This window comes from Motacilla alba, chromosome 4, assembly GCF_015832195.1.
Source record: "Motacilla alba alba isolate MOTALB_02 chromosome 4, Motacilla_alba_V1.0_pri, whole genome shotgun sequence".
Taxonomy (NCBI): domain Eukaryota; kingdom Metazoa; phylum Chordata; class Aves; order Passeriformes; family Motacillidae; genus Motacilla; species Motacilla alba.
The window spans coordinates 13,084,035-13,099,912 of NC_052019.1; the positions used below are offsets into that span (position 1 = coordinate 13,084,035).

General features: G+C 38.2%; 1 protein-coding gene across 4 annotated transcripts in view; it reads right to left on the reverse strand.

Annotated features, from left to right (window-relative positions):
• Positions 1-15,878, reverse strand: part of SLC2A9 (solute carrier family 2 member 9) — a 99,616-nt gene that overhangs the window by 35,754 nt on the left and 47,984 nt on the right. For all 4 annotated transcript variants that reach the window (XM_038135664.1, XM_038135663.1, XM_038135661.1 and 1 more), the window contains 3 exons: positions 15,310-15,442; positions 7,014-7,201; positions 3,583-3,693 (listed from right to left, as the gene is read on the reverse strand). In XM_038135664.1, the coding sequence (XP_037991592.1) occupies positions 3,583-3,693; positions 7,014-7,201; positions 15,310-15,442 (432 nt within the window). The remainder of the gene's footprint in view (positions 1-3,582; positions 3,694-7,013; positions 7,202-15,309; positions 15,443-15,878) is intronic.

Below are 15,878 nucleotides of genomic sequence, written 5' to 3' on the forward strand. Positions count from 1 at the left end.
CACAGTAGACCCAGATTTTCAGTGGAGATGTCTTATATCATCCTGTGGAAACCATGAAGGAAATGTGTTGGAGATGAGAACACCTATGGAAGTGTCTGGAATGCCCTTTATTTAAGATGTGCCAGGGAATGTTTCCTTCTATATTGAGATATTTTAACAGTAAAAGAAACAAAGAATGAGTCTAAGAGCCATTTCTCATGACATCCTAAAGCAGATTAGAATCATGCTAAAGAAGGCTGGCTTCCCTAACTTCTGTGTGATACTGCAAAGGATTTCCTGCATTCTTTTGTGGTCTAGTACTGCAGCGTATTTTAACTCATTCCAGGCTTCACACAGCTTGTCTCTGTCACAGGCTTTTAGTAACACCTTCATGCGTACTTAGGGCACAGTCTTCTCAATATAGTCACATCTAGACTTTCTGTGAGCATTATAAAAAAAACCAAATTTGGTGCCACAGATGGCAAATTTGGATGTGGGATGCTTCATTTGAATAACCTTCCCTTTTATTCTATGCTGGCTTCATGGAGGAGGGAAGGAATCTTTTCAGACATTTCCTTCTGTCTCCCCTTCCATTCACCCTGCTGCTGTGCTAAAAAAAGGCACTGGAAAATTGTTCTCTTTGCCCACTAAGAATAAGACAACAACTAAAATTAAGCTAAATTACTAAAACTTAGAAAACAGCAACAGTAATCAATCTTACTGAAAAATAACTAAGTTATGGTACTTTAGAAGCTATAGAACAGACTTCTATTAAACACAGGGAATTATTTAGGTATATTCCACCCTGCTTCAAATAATTGCATCAGGTTAGGTAACTTACTGCTGTAACATGTCTATGAGTAGTAAATCTACTCAGTATTTCATTCCAGAGGATAAAAAACTTCAGAAACAAACTGAAATTGATGGGCATCCCACTAAAAAGTAATTGTCTAGCCAGTCCTCTAAATCAAATATGTGTTAAGTGCACTGGGTGGAATTCTCTATCATTAACCAAAAAATATACAGAGAATTTATATTGTCTCCCTAGAGAGAAGCCAGGGCATCAAGTATGCAATGCTATACATATTTCATAAAGTAAATTAGGAAGAGTTGGTGTAAGCAGAAGTTGCAGCCAAATTATGTGAATGAAAGGAAAATTATGATGAATGTTTCATCTTTCAATGTCTTGTTTATATGGCTTTTGCTGGAAAGGAAGAGGGATGGAGCTGTAGGTAAATCATGCTGCAAGTGGGCATATCAAGGGATCTGAAGCAAAAATGGACCACATCAACATTAATATTTTTGTGCTGCTGCTGCTCTCAAGAGACACATTAAAGGGAGACCTACGAAAATTTTCACATTTTCAGTATTTTATCTCCTAAATATTACTCTGCTTCTCCATGAAATACATCTCTATTTCACTGTTCTCCTTAGGCATTCATAAGGCTCTAATCAATGGAGGTCATCAATACCCAAGTATTCTTACTGAGGCTCAATCTCATGACCACCTAATTCATGCATAATGATCACAGATGGTACATGATTTCTAGTGGACCTTTCCAATTGCTATTTCATTTAAGAGGACAGAAATTATACCTCTATAATTGGTTACCTTTACTGAAATTGTGGAGTTTATTGTGAGTAAAATCTGGTTTCTGCTAGCAAACACAACATATTAAAAAATACCAGGAAAATTGAGTTCTCCTCTAGCTTTCTTCTGTTTCTTCCCTGAGTAGTATAAAAGGCATGCACCTGGCTTAACATTTAAGACTGTGGAAGAGATTTTTTAAAAAATGTCAAAAGGAGACATTGGGAGAGATTGGGAGTGGGAGGAATCCCCTGTCCTCAGCACTAGGCAGGAAAACTCGATGCGAACTTACTCGAATAAAGAAGCTGCAAGATCTTCAACTGAAAAATGAAATTCATGTTGTTGTTCCTTTAAACAACAGAAATGAAACATTGATGAAGATTAAAAAAATAAAATTAAGGCTAAAAAGCAGTGTGTCCTGAACAGAGAAATTGGAAGGGAGCAGGTATACTGGTACATCAGCGTTTCCAGACGCACAGCAGGTAACATTAACAGAAAAAATTATTAAGAAAACCTCCTCTTGAGTACAGAAAGTTAAAACACATACCAGGAGCCAAAGCACACCCATCCACCTCATTATGTATGAAAAGTGTGCTCTGAAGAAGCCCTACAAACTGACAGCACAGAAGGAATTGAAAAATAACAGACCCTATTTATAGAATGGCTTTAATATAATGGAATCATCTCCATGTAATTATCATCTGTTTTCACATAAAAGAGGTGTATTCTTCACCTAAATCAGTGGTAGAATTATCATTATTATTTCTCCATATATCTTAAACAAAGAACCATGTGTGCGGTATCACAAAGAAACTGTAAGAGGTAGGCACTTTCATATTTCTCTATTTCTACCTATTAAAATAAATAATAAAATAAAAGTATCCTTAATTAAAAAAAATAAAAAACAGATTTGTGGAAATTCACAAACATCAGGTTACACATCAGAATTCACAACAGAATGTTATTTGTGACCCTGTAGAGTCCTTATGTCCTAAACTATGAGAAAACATACCTGCTAGCTGGATTTAGTTTAACATTTTGTAGGTCACAAGCAGTTATTCTGCCACTGAAAAGGACTCTTTTTCCAAAACCATTCTTCTGACATTTAAAAATGCTTGCTGCTTTGTTCAGTATTGTTCAACTAGAGTTGGTATAGAATACATGAAGAAAAAATTCTAACAAAGAAAGGACTACTCTCTTGTTTGCAGCTTTCCATTCTGAAGACTTCTCCCACTGCTTCCTATCTATTGCAGTGCAAACATAAATGTATTTCCTTTAGCCATTAAGTGTGTAATAACCTACTAAGACTTGAAGTTTTAGTTTGCTCATTTAGTGTATTTTTTCCCTAGTCCTAGTCCTGTGCATGGATGAGTTTTTCTATTAACATCTCCCTCTACATTCAGAGCAGAGCAAAGGACCTGCTCTGGAGCTCATGTATTAGGAAAGGATGCCTGTTTGTCCTGAGCAAGGCAGCAGAATTGAACACCACAAGGGACTCCCTTGTTCTAGCAGGCTGGCTTTGCTGCTCCTGCTCCCTGGGTGGCTGTTCCTGCTAGCCACACCGAGCACCTGTGGCTGTGCTGTGCCTGAGCCTTCTCCAAATAGCACTGCAGCTGCCCAGCAGGCGCACAAGAAGACTCCGAGATGTGAATAAACTGCTACCAGGTAAGGTAGAATAAACTGCTACCACATGAACTAATCTATGTGTCACCACTTAATATTGTTTGGCCCCTGCTGTTTCTGCCTTCTTCCTCTTTGTACATACAGAGCACTGCAGGACATACCAACTTTTTCTGTTCCTTTTATGGATCTAAAATTAAAGAGGACCTTAAAAAATATTCCAAGAAAACAATTTGGTTTAGGATTAAAATTAGAAATAATATTTTGAATTGCATTATCAACCATTGCACTTAATCAACATACTATTCTTTTTATATTTTAGGCTGTATAAGAAAATAAAATAGAATAATATTAAAATATCAAGCATGCTAATGGATTTTCATAACCATACTTACAGAAAAAACAGCAGCCAGAGTCTCAACAGCACCAGTACTTAGTGTAACGTAAGGGATTGTTTCATGACTGATCCCAGATTCACTAAAGATGTTGTTTGTGTAGTACCAGATCTGCATCAGAGAGAATAAAATGAGTTATTAATCATTACAGGTTGAACTACAATATATTGGTATTCAGTCCGACCATCCAATCTGCTCCAGGTGAGACTTGTTAAAACTCTGAGCACTCCCAAGTCACCAAGGGCTGAACAGGACAATAGATGTAGAGAAAGTGCAGATTCCAGGTGGATTAGGCACAATGCTGCTGTAGTTCCACTTGCAGGCCCAGGCAGAATTACAAACAGCTTCAACTCAATTTAGTTTAATTCACTTTAGGAGTAAATCAAAGAAACTCACTTTAAGCTTGAACAACAGGATACAAATAGATTTTGTGTGGCTTACAAAGCAGGTTTGTGTAGCTTTATGGAATACTTCAATAGTAGGTAACAACAGAGGAGAGAACAGCAAAGAGATGTTGTGAGGCACTGAAAAGATGCTCATTTTTGGACAGAAGAAGTGAGGTGTTGTTTCTGCTTTAACCTTACAGGAGTGTGGATATCTGCAGTCAAGCCATCCCCCCAGTCTCTCTTTATTATCCACAGAAAGAAAAGATACTTTTAAGATTAGAGTTACTTGGGGAAAAGCAATATGCTGTTTTAATCATAGGCTTGAACTAGCTGTCACTAAAGGACATAAATACAGGTTGTATGCCTTAGAGGGAATCAATCAGGTTTAGTCATTAAAACCATATCCAGCAGTGACAATATTCAGGCAGAGAATATATAGTGGCAACATTCTAAAATAGCAAGCCTGGTAAGCATCAGGGTCCCATTCACATCAACTTCCCACTTTGGGAAAGACTCCCTTACAGCAGTATTTCATACAGTGTATTCCCTGATATGAAAAAGTATAACATGCACCAGTGAAAACTTCACTGTAGTTTTCTGACTTCTTTAGAACTGAGATAAAATGGTGGAGGATAAATAGATTTATTATGGCTTATATGTATCAGATAAATGCTAACAGAGTAAAGAGACTAATAGGAAATCACTTATTTATGTCAGTTTAGGTCAGGCTGTTTTGTACTTTGTTATAATTGAAAACATTAACATGATCAGAGCTTCTCCATGATTTCTCCTCCCTGTGGAAATAAACAATTTTTTTTTTGTTTTGTACTGTTTTAAGCAAACAAATTTTTATTTGAAGTAAAATCCTTAAAAAGAAGCAAATGTTCTCAGGTACCAGCAGGATGATTACAGAAATCTGCCAGTTGACAATTTCCCTGGAGAAAGACCTGAGATTCTTGCCTGAAGGAATCCCAACTTTGCCATATGCCCTGTCCAGATGGTAGTTGTGGAAAAGACCAGAGTGACAAACAGGGCACTACAGATAAGGCAAATGAGTTAGAAGAAGCCTTCCTTGCCAGTAAAACCTGGCTGATGCTGGCTCACACCCAGCAGGTTGGTTCAGATGCACTCAGGCAAACCAAGACCCAGGTTCACCAGTATCTGTCACACCTGGACCTGTCCTCTCATCTTGGAGCTTCAGATGACTTGAGCAGCATCAGCCAGGAAAGCCAAGTGGTCCAGCTATTTCTCTTGACCTCTCTCTTAATTTTCTTGGTTTTACTATTAACTGTTACTAACAACTGTTTAAATAATCAATTTCAGAACACAATTTTTGTGTGAATAATTTTTTCCATGTTTGGTGACATTACATGAGAGGAGAAATACAGTAATAACAAAAAAGGAAGGCTTGAAATATCCAACTCAACACACAGGTTCCTTGACAAAAACAGTTTTTCTGAGGCATATTTTCAGGAATTGGCCATCCAATGACACTTTTAAGTAACTCTAGCATCCATTTTGGACTGGACATGCCTGACTATGTACCCACACCCTCACTGAAGCCATCAGAGTGTGGCTTTGTTCTGCCACAGAATACAGGACAATTTCCATCAACTATTAAGTATCTTCAAAGTCACAAAATTCTTCTATTTCCCCTGAAAATTTAGCTGTGATCTTTTCTTATAGGCAATGTGCTCCATTATTTGAACAATCTGTTTACTACTGTGTCATTTTTTTCTCCCTTATGTGTTGATAAATCTTAAAAAGACTAGATGACAAGATAATTCTGGGGTTTTTTTTCTCAAAAATGTATCCACAATGAGGAATAAAATAACCTGCCATTAGCACTGAAATCCTGCCATTAGAAGAAAACACCACCTATACAAACATTATTGTATTTTACCCCACAGGATGAAGAAACTCTTTTAATTCCCTCCTAGTATTTTGCAAAAAGCTTTTAGATACCAGAGTTCCAGTTGCATAAGTGTTTTAAATAGTCTTAGACAAATTACTTTCATTTGAAGTTTAAAACTATAGAGATACCTGAGATAAGCCTGAGCTAATGTTCACAGATACAAAAGCACACAGATTTATTAGCCCTGGGGGAGAAAACTAGCTGGACAGTGCTGCAAAGCACAGTGAGAGTTCCTTGCAGCAGTGAGAATATTGCTTTTCATATATATAAGCAAGTAATGCCTTTGAACTATGACAAAAAACCCTTTCCTTTTGAGGCGCTTCGTGAGAATATTGTTTTGTGCAGCATAAAGCATCTAAGCAAGATGCTTTAAGATGGATAGCAAGGATAGTCCTGGTTGGATATAAAGAAAACACTTTTCACAGGGTAAGTGATGTAAACACCTGGCAGAGGTTGCCCAGGAGGGTTATGGACTCTTCACCCTTCACTCTTCACCCTTCACAACTGCACAAGGCCCTCAGTAGCCTGAGACAACCCTGAAGTTATTCCTGCTCTAAGCAAGGGCTTGGACCAGGTGGAGGGACCTTCTGACCTAAACTGTTCTGTGACCTTCTCATATAGGCTCAGCTAGGTGGTGAAGGAGACTTCTGATATCCATTAGCCTCAGACATATTAATGACCAGTAGGATTCACTGTTTGATGTCTTTTCCCCCTTTTGTTTCACTTTCCAAGACAGGAATATGGGAGCAACAAAAAATTAAATATGCAGTGCAACCTGAAATGTCTACTGAAAAAGCTCTGAATAAGCATGGGGCATATTCAGAAACAGAGAATCTGAGTATCAGAAGTGAAAGCTGCATCCTCTTCCTTTGCTGATCTTTTCTACCTTTCCATGTATTCCTTCAAAGTTAACACAACATGGCTTTCCTCAAACTTTGCTTTGTTTTAAAAGCCCCCAAGCAATACAGCTCTCTGTGGATCTTCCCACACATTGCTCTCACAGAGTCATTGCTAATAAGAAACAGCCAAAAAAGGGAAGTCCTAGAGGTTGGTAAATAGTGTAACCCAAACCTTGTTATGAAGGAAAGGAGCTCCCCAGGAGGTGCCATGGCCTGAGGAAGGACACTTACAGCATTCAGCCCACAGAGCTGGTAGCAGCCCATGGTGACGACCACGGTCAGGATCTGCCATCGCACCGCACGCGTCCTCAGGAGCTGAACAACCGACACCAGCTTGGTGTTCCTCTGGGCTCGAGACTCTGCCAAAACCTCCTCTATCTCGTGAGACACATCATCTTTCCCAAGGAATTTCTGAAATGCTACAAAGAGAGGACATGTACTTTAGGCCAGACACTTGGCACTGTGTGTGTTTATAACTGTCTTGCTTCTTTAAAATAAAAATGTTTGGCACAAAGAGGAGACATACATGGGCTACAACTTTATTATTCTTCTGCCCAACAATATAATTCTGCTCTGGGTGTGATCTGGTTCATCCCTGCTATTGGGCTCAAAAACTGAAACAAAACCATAAATTGTCTCCCTACAAGATCTCTCTTGTGTTATTTCATATATAATACAGCCTAAGGTCCAGTGAAGAGTGAAAACCCAGTGTGAGTTGAAAATATTTATTACCAAAGCATCTCTGAACATTATTTGACTTGGATGCTTTTGCAACCTAACAGTGTAGCTGTCTTCATTGCTGGAGATAGATTGCATAGAGAAGTAGTAAGATGTAAAAATGCATATAAATCTGGTAAACCAGATAAAGAAAAGGTAAAGAAAAGGCATACATTGGAAAGGAATAGCTACTAATCTTCATATTGCCTCCTGTTTTTACTAGCATATAGAGAAGAATTCACTTTGTCAAGGTAATAAATAGTAGAAATAATTACCCAGAGCAGTTCAAGACTTTATGTTTGTCAATGCTGGAATCATGGGAACAAATTTACATGGCAAATATAAGCAACCAACCAACCTCATCTCCCCAGAAACACACCATTTAGTATTGCACACTGATAGCTTCCTGAAATACCCTTCCACTGTGAATAATACAGGCTTTACACCTCACACCTCCTCCAAGACAGAGATACCTCCAACTGGATGTGATGTGTCTCCACCAACCTTGTTTGACAGATACTGTCTGTGCAGGTGATACTTTTGTCTCTATCTAATGAACATACCCCAGGGGTTGGCATTTTAAGAGATGTTTAAAATGCTCATCATCTCGGAGTCACTGCAGAGAAACAATGACATTACAAACACCCCTGCAACAAGGTTTTGCGACCCAGTAGGGTGCTAACATTCAAAACAATCCTTTGCACAGCAGGTCACTTAAAATTGTCATTTTTATTAAATGAATAAGTTCATTTCATTCACCTAAGAGGAAAACCAATTTTTCTTATCCACGGCTTTGCATAACACTGCCTATAAAAAAGTGACCATATATTTTTGTATGTTTACACACCTTTGGATCATAAAAAGCACTTTGATGGTCAAGAAAACTGGAGATACTGACTAGTAATGGTTAGTTAATACATTTATTTAGACTTTATTTAGATTTTATTTAGATTTTGAAGTTACAAAATTTTATCTTTATGCAGGTGAAAAGGGAAATTTGTGGCATTTCATTGTTGTGAGGGACAGGTCACACAAATGAACTGGTGGCCTCCCAGAGTATCCCTTTCTGCAACTTTGGTGAATGCACAAGGCTGCACATTCTGCTGGCTCCTGGTCTGACAGTAGAGGGAACTAACTTGAGCTCTGAGACAAGCTTTTCTGAGGCACTTAGCACTTCTAATGCATTTTAATGGGCCCTACCTGATTCTGCTTAACAAGGGTGATTATTTTTTTAAGGGGTGAACCACTTCTGGGTGTTGAGTCAATTCATAACATTCATGTATTCTGATAACCAGTTTCTCTCTTGTGAGAGGAGAGGTCAGAATTTTTAAATCTCTCAGGAAAAGCACTTTCACTTATCTTTCACACAGGCTGTACAATCAGAAATGAATTAACAAATTGAGACCTCAGAACTAAAATTAAGCTGCTCAGTTTTGTCCTTCATTACTGCCCATTTTTTAATAAATAACACTCATTTTAACGAGTGTGGTGTATTTAAAGACAGTGATAAGAAATGTAAAATTAGAACAATGTGTGCCTACAGTATGTTTAATTCAATGCCTCATGCTGAAATTACACTTTCCTCAGTACTATTAGAATATTAATTGAGAAAAATTCAGGTAAAGATGAGAGCAACTGGACATATATCACCATAGTCTTCCATGAAAGGATTCTCTCAGATTTTTAAGCATCTGCTGTAAATTAGGTCAGTGCACAATTTTCTTTATTTTTCCTGTTCTTAAAATCCTCGGCATTACTTTAGGTCACACGAGTCAAAAATATAGGTGCAATCAAGTAAAAAGATAGCAATCTGTCTTTTTTTGCACAAGGGAGTTTGCTGTATTTCTAGAGGGATGAGGCATTAAAAAACTGCAATTATCAAAACTGTCAAGCACAAGGCAGGAAAAGTATAGACACCCGATTTCTTTTCTTTCCTTCATGGCATTAAGTAAAAAGATGTAAATGCCACTAGGCAACGGTGATGGATACTTAAAATTACCAACAAGTCAAGAAATACTAAGAAATTACTGTGCTATCTATGCACAGTTTTGAATAGACATCACCCAGCCTTCCTGGAAAAACACTTTCCTGCTACTCAATGTCTTTAATTTTCTTCCATTACCAGCTTTTCAGTACCATAAGAATCACAATTTTATATATAAATAATGTGGAAATAAATTCTGCATTAGCAGGGAGATAGGGAAACTCAAAAGTCTTTCAATGTGTGATGTTCAATTTATTAGTTTTATATCCTAAGCCCTGGCATTACTGGCACTGAGAAGCACAGAATTCGTTCCTCTCCTCGCAGCAATGACTCATTTCCCGCCGTGACTGGCTGCTTCTCTCAATAGGGAAGTTTTATTTTCGTGTAACACTTTAAACATCTAAGGAGTTGCAGTTCTAGAAACTTTAAAAACTTTCCAGATTCCTATTTAATTCCCTTGAATCAGAAGGTTTTAGAAGCTCAGCCTCCAAAAGCTGAAATACTGCCTTCACAAATAGGAAAAGAACTGGATGGTTCCAGTCAAGGGGAAAGAAGTCAGGAAACCCTTCCATTTACTCCACCAGTTTTTATTCAGCTCACCTAAGTGAAGGTGAAGCACCTGAAAGAGGTTCAAAGTTCTGAAAAAAAGTCAGTTGGTACCATCTCTAAAACCAATCAGGCCTTTAAATTAACTGAAGATGGGCACACAAAATCTCAGCAACATAGGGATTTACAAATTCTTTTTCCACTATAGTACTTCCAGGACTGTGCAAAGAAAGCAGTTGTTATCAACAGAGTTAGCATGTGAACTTTGAGAAGAAATTTTAAAAGATCAAAATGCCATTGAGTTGTTTACAGTATAAAGCCAGCACCAGGCAAAAGGGGGCAGAAAAAGAGAGAAGTGGTCAAATTTTGTTTTGGCTTATCCTTTGAAAAGAAATGGACAAAAATTAAAATAAGCTGCGGGAGTATTATTGTCATCTGTTTCCCATGGGCACATTCACTTCCTTGATGAACAATTATATTAAATCCAGTGTCACACTGTCTCACACATCTTTGTCTAAGTTCTGCTTAAACAGCATCTTGTTTGGCCACTGTTGAAGATAGTGGAAATTTCCCTGTAATAACTCCATATTACCACAGAAGTAATTCACAAAATGAACTAACAATTATTTCATACAAACTAATTTTATTAGAGTACTGAATATCCAGAAGAATAACCCAGATATATCTTCCTAGAAGAGATATAAGTATAATAATGCTATTTAAATCTAGAAAGATATAGATTATCTACTAGCATGCAGCATAGCAAAATTCAAGAAAAAAATTCAGGAAATATAATAACTGCAGGCAAATGACTTCAGGCTTTTCCCACATGTCACCTCCCTCTTCTTCTAAGTAAAGAACACGCAGATCTTTTTTGTGTTATTATCCAGTTAAGGATTGCATCTTTGCCTGCTTGTCTGTGTGGTTTTACACACATCAACAGGCCTGTTCAGGTTCACCTGAAACTAGCCAATATGTACAGGTAAAACTAAACATATACCTGCCACCCTAAAATAACACAAGAATTAGTAAACAAAGTTTTATTAAAGGTCCCATGACCTAATATCCTTTCTAAAAGACAGGAAGCTTAGGAAAAGTTTAAAAACAAATCAGACACACCACAATCACTCCAGCTTTTGGCAGGTAAACGTCTGAGATGAAGCCATCACCATAAGCCAGCAATTGTAGTAGTCATGGCTGTCTCTTCCTTTCAAGTAAGAATAGTTTATAATCCTCACAGACTTACAAAACCCACAGAGAAACAAAAATAAATCATATATGTTCTTGTTGTCAGTCATAACAACTTATTTTAATCACTGGATTTGCAGCAACTTGTTCCTTCTGTTAAAGTTTGGGTTTAACACCTCTCCAGTCCATGTGGGGCCCCTGAAGGGCTTTGTAAAAAATTGGCTGCCTGCTTTTTAAAACCAGGAGTGGCCTTGCTCTTTTGTCACATGAAAAGGTATCAACCCTAATCCATCTTTCTAAAAAATTAAATCTATGCTTCTCATTATACCTATTGCAATGCTTCTTTCATAACCATGAGACATATAATGTATGACTGAACATACTAGATGAACAGATTTTGTATGTCACCAACAGATGTTGCTGTGACATTTTATCCAAGTTTTCTGACCCTTAAGACATAACAATGTTCTTTTCTCTGGCAAGCTGGGATACCAGCTGAATTCCATTATTGATTTACATGACCTGCTACTATAGCTGCATAGGAAATGCAAGATTCCTCCCTGTAACAGTGCACTTCAAAAAAGACACCTCAACTCTCCAACTGCAAATGTTAACAACCCATGCTGTTAGTAGTAACAAATGTTCCATTTTATCACTACTACTAATTTTATTTATTTTACATCATTGTGATATTCACAGATCAGGGGTGCACTTGGCATGCAACTAATACACAGCCAGTGTGAAATCCCTGTCTTAACTGTCCTAGAACTTGGATGGTAAACTAATGTAATTATAGCAGCAGGTTTTTCTTTTTCTTCCTGTTTCTATCCCTGTCACTTTTCATTTCCATAATCTCCTTCTAAAGTCCTCCTCTTCAACCACTTGAATACCCATTTCTCCTCTGCTTTCTGGTTTTGATTAAGAAGAAGGATCACACCAGTTAAATGCTAGGCAATTTCTTCCCTTCTATTCTTATCAAATGAGAAGAATATTAGTTATAGGATCTGGGAGAGGAGCTGGAATGGTTCTGCCCTTGTTTCATTATTAGACTTAGTTTCTTGGGGAAAGCAGGTTTACAGATTATGCTGTTGTTCCAGTGGACTGTTCTCTCCCCAAACACATGGATCATTTCTCCCATGCTCAGCAGTGAGACAGGAATATGAGAGATAGTTCAGATCCTTTGGGTCTCAGGGAGTAGGATATAGGTTGGTGACATCCAGGAAGATGAGCCAAGCTCATCTGTCAGCGCTGCTTTTGGCTGCAGACGGCAGCAGGTCAGACACGGTGTCCGTGTGTCCGATCGGCCAGAGATCGGCTCAGTCACGCACAGCGTGCACAGCGCGTACGGCTGGAAAGGGGAAAGCAGGGCACTGCTAACAGGGCTCAGGAGACCTCACTCATCTGAGGCATCGCTGCCCCTGTGCCCCAAAGAATAGCTTCTCTCATGGTGGTGTGGCTTAGGCTTGCACATGATGCCTCTCCAACCCTCTACCTCATTCCTTCATTTTTTCATTGTTTACACAACATGTTTTGGTCCTTCCCCTTCTCTCAGTCTCTCATTTGTCATAAGTATCTCAGATGTCATAAGGACATCTGCCAGAAAAGAGGTTGACACCGCTTGTATTTTGGTAGTTAAAGACTGGTTGTCTCCTGGGACAGAGAAGAAAAGAAGGGGATAAAAGCAGGGGCAAAATTTTGTGGAAACTCAATGACCTAAATTATCTCACTTGATATTATTGCTCTATAACAATTAGGAAGATTAATGTTGTCAGCTCCATTTTAGGAGCTTTGACATACTTTAGAGTATTTCATAAAGACTAATATAGACATCTGCTTTAAATACAGCAGACCTTTTGCAAATAATAGTTTTATATTTCTCTGACAAGGTATAATCCACAGTGAAATATATTTTGCATGAATAGCCTTGATCCATTAAGGGAAAGAAAAGGGATTTAGTCAGTAGAAAGAGTTGAAAATTTCCAATATTAATATGCAGATTTAAGCTAAGAGGCAAATAATTTAAAAGCATTACTGTAGTCATCATTAAAATGAAGAATTCTGCTTTGTCATTATATGACTTACAAGCAGAAGGGCATTTTAATAAATCACAACTCCTCCAGTCTCCTTAATACTTAGACTTTTCCTCCCCCATTTCTGCTGATAATGTGAATATCCAGATGATTTGTCTCAATTGTTGATTCACTGTAGACTACACTCAAAATGAGTTACGCTGTGTATTACAACATATCTCAGAATTGAGTCTTTTCTTTTAGGATTAATAAAATCCAAAAGCATATATTCATATGCAGTTACTTTGAAAAGCTTTTTATATCAGTTGTCTCTTTTTTCTCTGAGTATCTAAATTTATAGTCCTTAGGAGGCTCATGAAAGCCATCTTCTTGTAATCAGCAAACCAGTGGCTAAAGCTCATTTCCCCAGGCAGCTGCTCTTCTGATGCCTTCTACTCCAAAACCTACCTCCAATGCCTCTGGATTAGATTTCAAATTATTTTCAGAACATGTATGCGGAAAACATCCCAGAGTGCAGTTGGCACATTACCAGCAACAGTAAATGGTGTGAATTTCACGGCAGGTGGTGTTATTTTACTGCCATGTTTTCTAATTTTTAAACTCTACCTATGAGAGGTCCAGTTTCACTGTCAGTGCTGAGGTCTCCAGGTACTATAGCAGGATTTTCAATAGTTCCTCATAGCAAGTGTAATGCAATTATGCAATAGCATTGCAGATGCAGACTCTTTGCCAGCCACAGCTCTGGAAATATATCTACAGTTTTATGAGGCAGAAACGAGCCAGTTTAAACTTGGCACACAAAAGCATTTCTTCCCTGCCCAGCCATGGTGCTGCAGAAGTTTCCACCCAACAGCCAACCTGAGCTGGGTCCTGCACCCCTGCTGGGTGCTCTGAGCACAGCTGGCAGGGCAGCCCTTTCCTTGGAAAAGCTGCTCACTGCCTCCTCAAAACTCTGCTGACTCCTTAAGAACACCTTCCAAAACTTTGCTGCTTTTGTGCTCCTTTTTTTTCAGGCATTGAACTGTATCTCTGAGTGTCTGAGGCTCCAACCTTTATAGAATTCTTCATTCAACACCTAATTGAGACAATGGGAGTCTCTTCATCAGTATGCTATTGCTTTTTCAGAGGGCCCTTCAGAATAAAAAAGGCCAATTTTTAGTTTCAAAATAGAAGAAACTGGATGGAGTTGCATTAATTTCATGCTAAAAGGTTATTAAATTTATATTTCTGGTGTTGATACACACTTTACAAGTTTTTGCAAGCAACTAGTTAATGACTAAAAATGTTAAAGGTCATATTCAAACCAAGCTTTTAAGAATAATTTGTAAAGCACTTATTTTTGGTATTTTGGTGTTATAATCAGACTCCTCTTTTATAGACTCGTGTTTTTCATATGTTGTTATAATAAGCTAAACCAAATTTTTTAACATTCTGTCACCTGTATTGGGACCACAGTAAATTCACTGGGGTGGAGAATGCATCAACTGTGATCACGTAAACAAATAATTTTATACCTGGAACCTGAAGTAAGGACAAAATATTCTGTGTCTGTGAAGCTGAAGCAATATGGAAACACTGGAATTTTTCAGTTAGACAGATGTGTGGGGTTTTTATTAGATCAACAAAGGTTATTGAGTTACAGAACACAAGGTAAAACACAGCGACTACTGGGGGGAAAAATTGCAGCAACAGGATCTGTGTTTTTATTAGACAAAGTGCAAAGACTGTAGATAAGGGAGAGTCACGATGACTGAAACCACCTTTTACTTTCAAATGAACCCTGCACAGAGTGGCTGGCACACAACAGCAGGATGATTTGGTTAGTTCCATATCACCATGTGTAATGTTATATGTTACCTTGCTGGATAATTTAATTTATAAAAACTTCAAAGCTACAGCTATATTTACTCATACAGAGACAAATGAAGAAGTGAGAAAAATTATTGCCAAGAGATTCTCTCCTCTGAGAATATTGTGCTTCTAGTGTGGTATCAGAATCAGGTGTCTCCAGCCTGAATCCCTACAATAAACACCCTTTGTTGCAAAAAGGAACATATCATACCTTTTTCTGCCTGGTTCCTGTTATGTTTTTCAAGTAGGAGGTACCGAGGGCTTTCGGGAAGAAAAGGCAGAATCACGACTTGTATCAATGATGGAACAATGATTGCTCCAAATAGGAAAGGCCACCGAGATTCCTGCAAATGGATGCAAACATGAGTCAGAAATACTCTCCCATAGTGACACTTGGAAGAAAAATAGCTTTGATAGGAAACACTAATTTTTCATCACTCAAAGTATTGTGTCCACCACCAGAGTGATTTGTTCCTCCTAAGCTTAGTAAGTGGTTTGAGCACTTCCCTCTCAGATCACCTTACTCAAGGGCCAAGCCCCCAAAGCACTTTCTGTTGCCAGTTTTTATTTTACATTCTTTCCCTTCAGCAAAGCCTAAAGCACCACGTTCTGCATGGTATGGGGTGTAATCCATGCCTCAAACCTGAAACAGGGCCCAAGATAACCAAATAACTCCCAGAAATAAAGGGTGGAGTATCTCCTAATCAAACTTTTCACTTGCCCTTTTAGGTGAGAGAGGTGTTTTAAAAAATTCTCCTGGGATGGGAAAACAACTTGAGA